The 13,662-nt window shown below is 57.7% G+C and overlaps 1 protein-coding gene across 3 annotated transcripts in view; it reads right to left on the reverse strand.

Annotated features, from left to right (window-relative positions):
• Positions 1 to 1,649: 1,649 nt before the first annotated feature.
• The window catches only part of CXXC5 (CXXC finger protein 5), a 36,482-nt gene continuing 24,469 nt past the window's right edge, over positions 1,650 to 13,662 (reverse strand). For 2 of the 3 annotated variants that reach the window (XM_039559700.1, XM_039559701.1), the window contains exons 2-3: positions 7,504 to 8,568; positions 1,650 to 2,690 (exon numbers count right to left, since the gene is read on the reverse strand). In XM_039559700.1, coding sequence (XP_039415634.1) covers positions 2,646 to 2,690; positions 7,504 to 8,289 — 831 coding nt within the window. In that variant the 5' untranslated portion in view covers positions 8,290 to 8,568 and the 3' untranslated portion in view covers positions 1,650 to 2,645. The remainder of the gene's footprint in view (positions 2,691 to 7,503; positions 8,569 to 13,662) is intronic. The other variant, XM_039559702.1, reaches the window with a different exon arrangement.

Here is a 13,662-nt window from a genome sequence, read left to right on the forward strand (position 1 = left end):
GCACCCAGCACCCCATATCCCGCCTCCCCACCACCCCATCCCACTCACAGGCAGGGTTTGAATCCCACATCCGATTCTTTTCTCCCAAACCTGTTTTCCCGCATGGGGAAGCCCCTGCTCTCTTTGTTCCGTGCTAATGTCTGTGTCCTCCCTGGCAGCTCCACACGCCTGCTGTCACTCTCCTCTTCTGCCGGTGCCTGTCTCTCCTGCTAACGCCCATGGTCCCTGCCAGTGCGTGGCACAGCGGGCTTTGCTGTGCCATGATGGCATTTCCCGTGCCAGCCCTGTTGTGGGTGACACAGCCAGACCAGGGTAACATTCCCAGCAGTCCCCAGCCCCAGCAGCACCCCCCTTGCAGCTCCCCAGGGGGATCAGGGCTGGGGAGGGGGCTCTGTGTGCTGCTCCCCAGGATACTCTCCCAGCATGGGGTAGGGGTTGGCTCCCTCTGGGTGCCAGGACTGTGCCTTCACACAGCCCCAACCCTTAGCCACAGTTGTAAAGAAACCAGCCAGGCTCCTTTTTCCCAGCACACCCCCACCACATTCCTGCTAAGTGATTTCGGCTGTTTGAGCAACATGGATTGGGAACCGGCTCCCAGCAGCCCCTTGCCAGTGCCTGGTCGGAGCAGAGCCAGGCATGCCACGGACCAGAGCCCTGCTGGGGCACAACCAGGGTCTGTCTGTCCCTGCAGGCCTTGAGCTGTGTCCCTCGCCACACTGGCCCAGCTCCACCACTGTCACCATGTGCTGCAGCCGTTCCCACACACAGCCCTGGTTTCAGGCACTGGTGTGACCGGGGTGCCTGGGTCTGGACTCCAAACCACCCGGAGCTGCAGGGGCGCCCGGGGGAAAGCTGCTGGAGAGGGCATTTGGGGCAGCTTTCCCCAAGGACGCTCTGCTCCATCCCAGGAGGTCACTGCCGGGCACGGAGAGCCCACGCACCGCCGTCACCCCCTCCTCCGGGTGCACATCTGGCCAACAGATGCTGGCCCAAATGCTGGCTGGAGCTGGGGACAAAGGCTCTCGTTACCTCCTCCCAGCAAGGCAGAGCCAGCACTGCCGGGTGCAGCTAGATCCACCTCTTGCCAGGCTGGGATGACCTGGAGAACCTCCAGGAGAACTCCCATGTGCCTGGCATGATTCCCAGCACAGCACCCCAAGCACTGGCAGCAACCTGATGGCTTGTCCATGGCTGAGCCCATCCAACATGCCCTCCATCCCATCCTGCTGATCCAGTATCAACATGAGGCCAGGCTGGAAAGCCATCCAGAAGCCACTCACCTTTGGGAGCTCATTTTAGACTTGTCCCAACAACACGAGCCTCACCGCAGTTCTCCGTGGCACATTAATATTATGTCACCAAAACAAATGGTGTTGGCACTGCTGGGTAAAACTCCAGGCAGGTCAAGCCGGGAAATATCCCCGGGAGGAGCCGAGGCTGGCTCAGCCCAGTCAATGCCAGGATTAACCATGGGGATTTAGCAGCCAGGGCGACTCCAGCTCAGCTCATCACACGTCCCACCACGCTCCGGCATCGTCACTGGCGAGATCCCCCACAGCCGGCAGGACCACGGCACGTGGGCCACCACTGCTGCTGGGGGGCCTAGAGGGCTGGACAGAGGGGTGGGAGAGAAATAACCAAGCTGGAAATCATGACACAAAACATGCATTCATTTTATTCACAAAAACAGCCTGGATCGCTAAAACATTACAAACAGCATTTCAATTTAATGATGGAGAGAGAGCTGGAGAGACGGGGGGTGAACAGAAGAGAAATATCACTTTGCGTAACTGCTTCAGCACAGGTCCTGCAATATTTGTTTTATTTTGATTTTAACTTCTGTAAGTTTACAAAAGTTACTTCTAGGAGTAAACCGTTGCAATTAGGAGGATTTTCTGTACGCAGCGTTTCTTGTTCTATATTAATAAACTAACAACGACTTTTTTTTTGCCTTTTTTTTACTCTTTTTTTTCCTTTTTTTGAATTCCGCCAGTTGTGTAGCAATTGTTTTCTTCCACCTTTTATACCGACCCTCTTGTGGGTTAAACTTCCAGAGGTGAATGGCGAGGAGAAGGGATACTACATCGCTTTAAACATATTCTCATTTATAAACATGAAGTTGAGGCATTCTAGAAACTATCCACTCTATTGTATGATGGGAAAGAATCAAATAAAAAGTATAAATGAGGGTGCAATTAAACAACTGTGCTAAATTACAGTAGTGCTTATTAGTAACTAGATTTTAAAAGGTTACTGTAAATTTACATTCCCTACACAAGTACTGCATCTTTCACACATAAACAACATCAACACCAAAACACAGAAAGAAACTGATTGTCCATACTCTGTCTATTAAGTCTTGGTACTTTACAGATCCATTGTTTTTTTCTTTTAATTATTTTTTGTTTTTTATTTGAAAAGCAGTTAAATGTCTGACTAGGACTCGAAGATGTTAAAACGAACGCAAAAAAAAAAAAAAAGAAGAAAAAAATTATAAAAACAGGAATGAGATTTGCGAGAAAATATTTTTGGTTCTAAAGAGACACAGGTGCATCCATTCATTTCAGCCAAAAATCCCTTGCCTGAGACAACACAAGCAAGCAGTGACATTGCACTTGGATGACAGAGCTTTGGGATTCCCGTTCCTACTGGAACCATCTGAACGCGGCTCCTGTAGGAAGCATCACCTTCTGGAAAGGAAGAGAGACAGGGAGGGGGACAGAAGAAGAAGGGACAAGGCATTAGGTCGGGTCCAGCACAGGCGTGCAGCACCAGGGCTGGGCACCCACCCCTCGCCCCCCACCCTGGCACCCCGCTCCCCAGCCTTGGGATGGATCCAGCCCAGGCTCAGCACCCTTGGATGCAGCTGTACATCCCAAGACTTCCACAATGCCAGCAGGAGGAAGACCGGGGTCCCCCTGCTGCCAGGCCCCCTCCCTGGTCGGGCACCAGCACAGCAGCGCTCGGCCATTGTTCCCACATCCCTGTGTCCCCATGTCCCCATGTCTCCATGTCCCCGTGCTGCAGCTGGCACAATGGCACAGCCCCCAACTTCCCCTCTGTCCAGCGGTGAGCACAATGGCTGGGCAGTGGGCAGTGGGCATGGCCTGGCACAGCCTGGCACAGCCCCCTCACTGCCAGCTCCCACAGCCCCTGCCATGGACGGACAGACGGACACCCAGAGGACAGGAGCCCAGCCACCACATGGGTTTAGGAGCGCATTTGGATGGAGACTGGGGCAGGGAATGAGCTGGACAGGCTTGGGGACACCAGAGCAGGAGCTGCTCAGGACATGGGAAACATCACCCCCAGCCTCAAGGAACAATCTTGACCCCAACAGAGCAACCCTGGGCACCACCAGGTACCTCTCAGCGCTTCACAGGGAAGAGGCTCAACCCCATGGCCAACAACGGGCCCAACAATGGACAAGATCTCTTTGAAGCCACCTCCAGGAAAGATGGTGTGGGGCCATGCCCCCCAGTAGCACTGTGGTTCTCCGGAAGGAGAACCAGGGGCATTTCCCAGCTGGGTGAGGTGGAAAGCCTGTGCAATATTCATGAGAACACGGGTGGAGCATGCAAGGACCACAACATCTGTCAGTGCCAACAGCCCCCAAGCAAGGCTGAGCTGTGCCAGCCAGACACACGATCACCACAGGATCACCACACAATCACCTCAGAGGACCCTTCAGGTCCCACATCTCCAAACAAGCAGGGGACACCAATGGGAAAGAGGCCACAGGCTGCAGTGACAGGCATGGGCCAGCAGACTGGCTGCCAGGGGGCAAGGGGGAGCACAGTACTGAGCCCTTGTGCAGGCCTGGGACACCTCATGTAGCATCCTCAGAGTCAAACCAGACACATTCCAGTCCCTCACTCCATGCGGGACTCAGCCACATCTCATTGGGTTCTTCTCTTGGATCAAGACACCTACCAAGCCTCAATGAAAAACCAGGGCAGCATCACCCCCATCCCCACAGGAGGATGTTCCCTGCCACAGGCAGAACCCAAACACGGGGCTTGGGCAAGGGGAGGGGGGAGAAAGGTCAGAATGAGCAAGAGCTGGTGGTGCCCACCAGGCTGCTGGCAGATCCCACCTGCTCCTGCTCGCAGCCCATGGTGGAGAGCAAATTGAGCTGGGGCCGTCACAAGCTGCAGGCATCACCCCTTCCCCAAGGCATCTATGACATGTAACCAGGCATCTGGGAAGGCACAAGTGCCTGTGCCCAGCAATGCACAGGCCTGGGGCACACCACACTGACCACTGGATCCCACTCAAGGCACTGAATGCAGAACAAGTAGGGCAGAGCAAGGTGGACTCTCCAGCAAGGGCCACCTACCCAGATCCATCATCCCAAGGGAGAACGAGGGGAGAGCAGGCTCCTCATGGGTTTGGAAGGAGATGTCTGACAAATACTTCCGCTCCTTTATTATTCAAGGAAGATGGACAGCCAGCTCTAACGTGGATGCCCAGGAGAGATCCCCCTCATCCCCACAATCACAGACTCACAGAATGGTTTAGAGAAGACCTTAAAGATCATCCAGTTCCACCCACTGCCACGGGCAGGGACATCTTCCACTATCCCAAGTTGCTCCAAGCCCCATCCAACCTGGCCTTGGACACCTCCAGGGGTGGGGCAGCCACAGCTTCTCTGGGCACCCTGTGCCAGGGCCTCACCACCCTCATCATAAACACTTCTACCTTATGTCCAACCTAAATTTATCCTCTTTCAGTTTAAATCTCTCACCCCTTGTTCTCCATGGCGAGAGTCTCTCTGTGAGGCTGATGTGAGGGTGACAGTGACCCTCACTGGCACTATCTGGGGCACCAAGGCTCTTCAGTACAGCTTCTCTGGATAAAGAACAGCTCTGATGAATCAAACCCCAACTAGTCATGGCCTTCATGTGACCTACAGCTCTGCAGACAAGCCCAGGGTGACCTGTGCAGGGCTGGCCAGCAGCCCCCACGGCATCAGCTGGGGTTGCTGGGGCTGGCAGAGCCCAGAGGAGCCTGGTCAGTGCAGGGACGTGCTGCTGCCTGCTCCCAACACCCAACCTCACCAGTCTTGGAGCCCCAGGCAGCCCCACCACAGCGGGACACCAGCAGCGACCGGTTCTTCAGGCTCTGTAGATGTGCAGATAAAGCTTAACGGCAGCTCAGGGACTTAGCCCGTTTTTTATGCTGCCATAAAGGTTTAATTCTATTTTTTTTTTACTGCTTGATTTTAGATCAACATTTAATCACAGCTGCGGCCCCTGTCAGGGCTCTCCGAGGACGTTCCTCTGGATGCACAGGGGTGGCAGGACAGTCACTGTCCTTCTCCCAGGCAATGGCACTGCCCCCCACAGACAGGGACGATGCTTCACAAAGCCCTGTGAATGTTTCAACCCCATATGAAGGGCCACTGCATGGCCCCTTCTGTGCCAGTATCAAGTACAGCGGTGTGATGGCACCCCAGCAGGACCAGCAGTCCATGGAACTCTGCATCCTGGCCCTCTGCAGACAGGTCTCCAGCACAGCATAGGTGCTGGTGCTTGCCCTACAGACGGCCCAATGTCTGGCCAAGGCTGGTTGACACAGGGTTAGGTTTAACAACCCAGCTTTGACCCAGGTGACCTGGGACATCAGTCGGGGTCACGGTGTCCCTGTCCCAGCCATGATCTTGTAAAACCCTACCAAGGTCAATACAGGGGGCAAGTGGATGGTCTGAGAGAGGGAAGGGTCTGTCATGAAAAGGGGATGGCGATGCCCTGGAGTGACCCATACCTGCCCAGGCGTCCATCCCACCAGCACAGTGGCCTCTCTCTTGGGCCTCAGCACACCTATGGTCATGCCCAGGGGGGATGGGGACTCATCTCTGGTGGGGCCCAACTCTACCAGATGCAGAACCCTATTTCAGAGGCCCCAGTTTCCCAGCCAGTCATGAGATGGAGAAACCCATCACAGGAGTGACCATTCCATGGGCTCCTCGTGCTATTTATCACCCCCAGACCCAGCGCTGGGAGAAGGGAGCAACTCCTCCGGCTGCTGCGAGCTCCGAGTCTATTGACCCGCTTTAGGACTCTTTGGAAGAAATGAACTTTTTTTTTCCCTTTCTCCCTTTTTCCAGATCACTGACTCAGCAAATTAGAACAAGAATATAATTTAGCAATACAGCGGTTTTTGAAAGACACAGTCCCCCTCTCCTCATCCCCACCGCCCAAATAGATTTTTTTTCCCCTTCAGTATTCATTCAGAGCTGATGCTAATTGAAAAACGTAGAATGTAGCTAAGGGAGCGGCAGGCTTTGGTTGCACTGGGACCACCAGAGGATGGGCAAAGCTCTCGTGGCAGGATGCACCATCCAGCTGATGTCCAGGTGACTTTTTAGCCTCCGCTGTCTCTCCATGGGGATGTGCTCACCAGAAGGAGGAAGCACACTGGCATGGCTGACAGTGGGATCAGCTCACGGAAAAATCACACCTGGCTTCAGCACAACACGTGGGCGTGCAGAAGAGGGAGGCTCTGCCAGACCAGAGTGTCCATGGGACACCCCTGCCCTGCTGGCACCCAGCCCCACCCAGACCACGCCACCAGCAGCTGCCCACGGCCCCTAATGAGTTTCAGGCCCACACAACCCAAGTCACCAGACTTTCCCTGTAGTCCCCACATGAATGTCACACCTCCCCAGTGGATTTGATAAGGTGGCAGCCCAACCCAGTGGCTCTCCTCCAAAGCCAAGGACATTCACAAGCAGGCCATGGAGGGCAGTGACAGCCTGAGCACCATCCAGAGGCTCACACCAGGGCACCTGGGCATCCCTAGCAGGAGCAGGGGTGCTCCTGGCTCTGTTGGGTACTGAAACAGGAGCACTGCCAGTGGGGACTGCAGCACTGCTGCCATGGGAAGTCCGGCTGCTGCCTTATGGACTCATCCTGACCACCCCAGAGGGATGCTGGCCCAGGGACACCCGGCACAGCCACTCCACTGGGGATGCTGCACTCCACTGCAGCAGTTTGCTCCCAAAACCAGGGACCGCTGTGCTCCTGCTCAGAGCAGCGTGAGCTGAGGGGCTGGGCTTTGGCTGCACTGTGGTCACGGGTTTCATCATCACCAATTACCCCAAGCTCTGCCCCAAAAAGTCATCCCCCTCCTCTGGGGTTAGATGCTGCTCCCCAGCTCAGGGAGCTGCCACCCGCTGAGGACAGGGGATGCTGTCACCAAAACCCCAGCAGAGCCCCACTGCTGCTTGTGTTTGCAAAGGGGACAGTGAAGTCCAGCATGCCCAGGGACCCCAGGGTGGGACCCCAGACCTCCTCCCCACACCAGTCAACCCCAATACATAGCGGGGGGTGGGGACTGGGGGCACTGGGCAGAGCACACATCTCAGGGTGACAGCTGTTAATGGAAAAGGGAAAAATAAAAAAAAGTAAGAAGTACCAGGTGTTTTATTATCTAGGGCAAGATCCAAACCCAGGAGCGCAGCCCGAGGAGGGGTTAGGGTGCCTGAGAGGGGCCGGTTACCTCCAGTGCTGCAGAAGGCTTCTTTTTGAGTTCTTCACATTTTCGGAATTTGCAAATCTGGTGGCCAGTTTTGCGATTCCTACAACTGCTGCACTGCTCGCAGTTTATCCGTCTTCGGCAGGGCGGGCACATGCCGCATCTTTTCCGTTTCTTTTTCCCCGAATTGATGGCAGATGCCAACTCATTCTGCATGGGATACTCTGCCAAGCCAGCCATATGGAGCGCGCTCTCTGCCAGAAACACGCCGGCAGGGGTCATAATGAAAAGGCCTGGGTTGATGGGAAAAGCCCCCAGGTAAGGAAAATCAGAGGGGCCGTTCATTGTCTCTGCAGCTGAGACTGCCTCCATGTCAGAGATACCAGTCCCGTGCTCGCTCGTTAGAGGAAGATGCTCCTGTACCACTCTTTTGAGCATTTCTGTCGACTGAGCAAACTGTTGGAGGGCGGTCTGTCCTTCTGAGGAGAGCTCCGACATCCGGTCTAATTTGCTCAGCATACTAGAGATGTTTTTGTGCTTTGAGGTAGAATGACTTTTATCCACAGTCGCATCGTTGCCATTAGCTAAGGGGTTGCCTTTCTCTGAATGTTCGCTTACCGAGCTGCTGCTACCAAAGGTGGAATAGTGGGAGAGTGGACGGGACTTCTTAAGACTTTTGTTCAAAGGTTCACTTATTATTCCACTTTTGTTCCTCCTCTCGGAGTTGACGGGGGGTTGAGAGTCATCTTGGTTATTTTTTTCCGTCTCTGGCTTGTTCCCAGTGTCTTGATGGGAGCCCGAATTTGACATGGTGCCCCGAGCACAACAACAAAACCAGCCCCAAAATTTAAGGAAAAAAAAAAAAAAAAGACGAAAAACCAAAAAAAGACCAACCCCAAAAACCCACCCCCAATGCCAAAGCAAAAGACCCCCCAAAGCCGTTCTGGTAGCACCGGCCCGCCAGCCACCGGGGACGCTCAGACGGGACCGCGCATCAACGGGGCGTCTCCTCCCGCGCCGGCTGCGGAGGACTCAGGGTGCTCTCAGTGCACAGACATACTCTGCGGCTCTGGGACACACCACGCGGCTCTGGAAGGAGAAAAGAAAAGAGAGTTAGTGCTGGCAAGAGCCAACAGGCTTTTCAAAGCGGCTCTTCCTCCCCCTGCCATGAAAATCTCAGCGCCGCAAACAAAGGAACTCCAGGGAACGGACCTCAGTGGAGATCCGTTCCGCTGCTCTCTAAAAGGGTCGCCATCCAGACAGAAGTGGGGGGTCACAGGGGAAGTCCTGGCCTGGTAGCAATGGCACTCTGATGCTTAAAGACTCTCTGTGCCCAACTCTCCTCCCTCAGGGACAGCAGCCCCAGGGAAGTCACGGGGCTCATCTCCCGCTCCGCTCCAGCGGCGTATGGCCCCATGCCGGATGGGACGGCAGGCACCAGCGGGATGCTCCCGGGCTCATGCAAGGGGTGCCTGGTTCCCACCCTTGTCGCCCAGGCCAAGTGCCATGGAGGCAACACCCCAACTCCCACAATCCCAAGGATGCTGCTCACCCAGCTCAGGCTAGGCTGTGCCCTTCCTCCTCCTCCTCCTCCTCCTCCTCCTCCTCTTTCTCCTCTTGGACCATTGTCCCTGAGCCAGCAGTGGGCAGGGGAAGGAAGCCACATGGAGAGTGGCAGTGTCCACCTTCAAGTCCCACAGGGATCCACAGCATCCTTCTCCAAACCCTACCAACAGCTGCAGTGTTCACCCCAAATCCCATAGGGAGCTGCAGCATCCAAGTCTGAGCCACTTCCAGCATCCACTTCCAAATCCCATGGGCAGCCATGGTGTTCACCTCCAAATCCCTGTAAGAGCGGCAACATCCATTTCCAAATCCCATGGGCAGCCATGGTATCCACCTCCTAACCCCACCAAGGGCTGCAGTGTCCATCTCCAAACCAAACAGGGAGCTGCAGCATCCACTTCCAAGCCTCATCACGAGCTTGCAGTGTCCACCTTCAACCCCACAGGGAGCCACAGCATCCACCTCCAAGCCCCAGTGCTGACCTCCTGCCATGCCCAGCATGCCCAGCACACATGCCCAGCTGCTCCAGCAGAGCCATGGGCTCAGCAGTGACAGCAAGAGCCTTCCTGGAGTGGATGCTATGCTGCTGTCCCTGGGGCAACTCTGGGGCAGCTGGGCCCAGTGTGGCTGCAAACACTTGTTGTTGTGAAATTCCTCCTCCTCCTCCCTCCCGAGCACGCACGCACACAGGCACCGCCAAGTAATCAGGCTTTAGAGGAGAAAAGCTGCAGGGCTTAGTGGAGCAGGAACCTACGTCCCCACCCCGGCGGCAGCTGGGGGAGGGTGGCACTGGGAGGAGGCCCCTTGCCCACCCCATCCCTCCATCCTGGCTATCCCAGCACACTCCTCTCCAGAGCCCAGACAGGGATGTGGCCATGTGTGGAGAGCTCTGCTGAGACCCTCCCTCCTGTGCAGGGGTGATGCAGCAAAGCAAGGGGCATCCCTGCACCCCCATACTGACTCCTGCTCATCCATCACCCTTCGGATCCCCTTCTGCAGCGCAACCCCAGGAACCCCACAACAACAGCCCAGGAGGACCCTTTCCCACGGACAGAGCCTGGGCATCGCCGTTAAAATGCTGATGGGGGCAAGGTCCTTGTGCCAACTACCGTGGTACCGGCTGCGGAAGCAGCCCCGGTGTCTCACTCCGGTGCCAGAGCCGGCTCGCCCACGGAGAAACCCCCCCGCCCTGGCGCTGAAAACCGCTTGCTTCAGCTGCTGCGGGATTTAAGATGCAGCGCAGATCGATGCAGGGCTTGGGCTCCAGCCGGGAGCTCGCCAGGCCACGTGGGGAGGGAGGGCTGCGGCGGCAGGACGGGCTGCCCTTCCCCAGCATCCCGCTCCACGCCAGTCGGGGGGATGCTGGGCGGCGGTGAGGTGGTGTGCACCCCAACGGGGTGACGGGGTGCTGGGAGGATGGGCGAGCTGCTGCCATGTGGCTGAATCACCCGTCCCCTCTGCCAGGGAAGTGGGGGACCTGTCCCTGGAGACCTTAGGACGGGTCACACCTTAGTGCCGACAGCAACGGGCGCTGGGGCCGGAGCGGGGAGCGCGGCAGGAAAAGCACCGGACGGGAGGATGTGAGATAAAGCGCCCGGTGGTGTTATCTCACGCCTGCCCGCGGCCGCCTTTCCTGCGGCCCTGCGCCTCTTCCGCCCGCCCCGCGCCATGCGGGGAGCCAAGCGCCCGGCCAGACCGGCCCGGGATTTGCCACCCTGCCCGCTCGCCCTGTGCCATCGGCGCCACCGTGCCGCGGGGCTGTCGGGGAGGTACGGGTGCTCTCCAGCCACGACTGCTGGAGATGCTCTGCATCGCCCTGGCAAAGACCTGGGTCCTGCCCGCATGGGTCTCCCCACAGCCCCCACAGTGGGGTCCATGTGCCAAAGTGGGGAGGACACCAGCTGAAGCCGCGCTGTGGTCACCATTTCCACCAGTTCCCATCTTGTTCTGCAGCCAGACATACCGGCCGGCCTCCCTGGCTGGTCCCACCCGCGGATCGGGTGCCAGCAGCTCGGAGCCCCCGCTCACAGCCCCCTCCCACCGGGGCGATGGCTGCACAGCCTGGCACAGCCCCCCGAGCACCCGCGGCTGCGGGACAGGGCCACCCCAGCCCACCCGAGGCAGCTCCCCGCACCCACAGAGACGCCGGGCACGGTGCCGTGGCCGCGCTCAGCCCCAGCGGCGCAAGGCAGTGCCCGCTGTTGGCACGGGGTGCGGCGCCGAGCCGTGCCGAGCCGTGCCGAGCCGTGCCAGCGGCGCCACCGCACAATCCCGCCATTGTCCCGGCCGCCGCTTTGCCTCCGCCAGCTCCCACCATCTGCAGCCACCCGGCGCTGCCCTCCAGCCCCCGGGGCCACCGCGCCAGCAGGCGCCGGACACCGTGGCCGTGCCAGCTGGGACGGGTCTGTCCCCACGCTGTCCTCGCCAGGGACCCCAGACCGGGCTGCTGGGGGTGCCTGGCTAGTTCGCATTAAAGGGGGGATCCCCGCCCTGACACCGTGGGACCACCCAGCACAGCAGATACCGCTGCTCCTCGCCAGCCGCTGCCCGGCCCCGTCGTTAATTGCAGCGGGGGGAGGAATTAATGATCTTAATCCCTTCTTTATGATTGACCCGCGTAAAGACAGCGAGGCTCCCCCCCGTCCCGTTTCTGCCCCTTTTCCGGCCCCCATCTCTTGGGGAAGGCGCCGGGCAGCGTCATCTGGGTCCCTGTCAGAAGGTGCTTAGTCCCAGCCACGGCATTAAGGGGCACGTGATGGGCTCCCTCGCCCGGGTCTTTGCACGGGGCAGCTTAACAGCCTGGAGGGACGCCAGGGTTCAAGGGGACACCACCAAGGTCGGGAGGCCCCGACCCACACCCAGGGGTTCCCAACTCTTTGCTGTTCCTCCCCTGCAACCAACCCCCTGCCAGGTCCAGGGTCCGAAAGCCAGGGGGTCCCAGGGTGAGGGATGGCACCCGTGGAACATGTTGCTCAGAGAAACTGTGGCTGCCCCATCCCTGGAAATGTTCAAGGCCAGGTTGGAGGGTTACCCAGTTACTCCGGGCTTTGGAGTAACCTGGTCTAGTGGAACATGTCCCTGCCCATGGCTGGGGGTGGAATGAGATGATCTTTAAGGACCCTTCGCACCCAAACTGTCCTGTGATTCTATGATTTCCATAGGTCACCCCAAAGACCTGCCTCCCAGCAGCCTGGAATGCTCAGATGGGTCAAGGCAACTGTGCTCTCCCATGGTCCTGGGGGAAAAAATGGGATACTCCTCTGCCTGGGTCTTCCCCCAGCTCTCAGCACCACACCACCCCTCACACCCTTCACTCTGCCCCAGGGCTCCCTGCACCCCAGCACACAGGGGACTGCTCTGCAATAGTCCTGACAATGCCAAAATAAATAAAGGTTGCAAAAGGATCATCTCTGGTGGTCCAGAAAACCCCTGCCAGCCGATGGACTGAGAGTCCCCCCAGATGCAGGCACCATTCACTGTCAGAGGGGAGCAGGAGAGGAGCCTCGCTTCTCCTAAAAAAAATGACAAGCTGGCTCCCCTGTGTTTTCGCTGCATGGCTGGAAAGCCATCAGCTCCCGCCGACCTAAAAAGTCTCCTCTTCAAGAAAGAACTTCTGCTTTCCTTTAATTTTAAATAAATCACCCTTGTCCCAGAAAAGCCGCCGGTTGGTCAGCCGTGCACAGACACAGCGTAAAGGGAGAAGAAAGCAGCAAAGCTGAAGCCGAGCTGCTCCCGGGCTCCGGAAACAAAAGGAGAAAATCAAAATTCGCCTTTTTTCTAATCCCTGGGCGCTGGGTGGGCACTGGGGGCGGTGGCTTTGTCCTCTCGCAGCAGACGGAGGACGAGGCCGGAAGGGACCCCGGCGTCTTTTCAGCCTGGAGAAAGGCTGCAATTGTCCCCTCCGCCGCGTTTTTGTCCCCACTTCCTCCCCCTCGCCGCGTGGCCGCCCGCCCAGCATGGCCCCACCTCCTCCCCACCACCATCACTCCCTGGTGTTGGATGGACAGACAGACGGATGGACGGACTCGGCCGTGCCATGGACACCACCAGCATGTGCCCCTCTCAAAGGCATCCCAGGAAAGATGTAGGTCAAGGGAGGCTGCAACCGGAGGCACCTTCCCCTTGCAGCTCCAAAGAGGGGCTGGAGGCGATCCCTGTGCTCCTCAGCTGCCCTGGCCAATGGTGGACAGGACCTTGAGATGGCCAGGAGCACGGAACCATGGGTGGTTGGAGTGATGCGTGGGGAGACAAGACACCTTGGAGGCATCCTGGTGTCCGAAACAACACATCCTGGGATGAGACACCCAGTGGGTAGAACAGGACCACGGCCCTGCAGCACTGTCACAAGCCAGAGGGTCCAGCAGCAACCCAGGTCAAAGGCTCAGGAGAACAAGCCCCACCAGAACAAAGTTCACAGCAGCTCTGACCCCAGCACCACAACAGCTGACTCAGTACCAGGTGCCCATTTCCACAGCAGAGTCGAACCTGCTGTTCCCTCCACCAGGTGACACAGGTCAGCTGAAACAGGCGGTGATGTCTCATCACAGCCTCACCAGCCAGATGTCCAGCAGCAGGTGAACCAAGAGAGAAATCAATCCATGATCTCCCAAGGCTGAT

Source organism: Corvus cornix, chromosome 13 (assembly GCF_000738735.6).
Source record: "Corvus cornix cornix isolate S_Up_H32 chromosome 13, ASM73873v5, whole genome shotgun sequence".
In the NCBI taxonomy this organism is placed as follows: domain Eukaryota; kingdom Metazoa; phylum Chordata; class Aves; order Passeriformes; family Corvidae; genus Corvus; species Corvus cornix.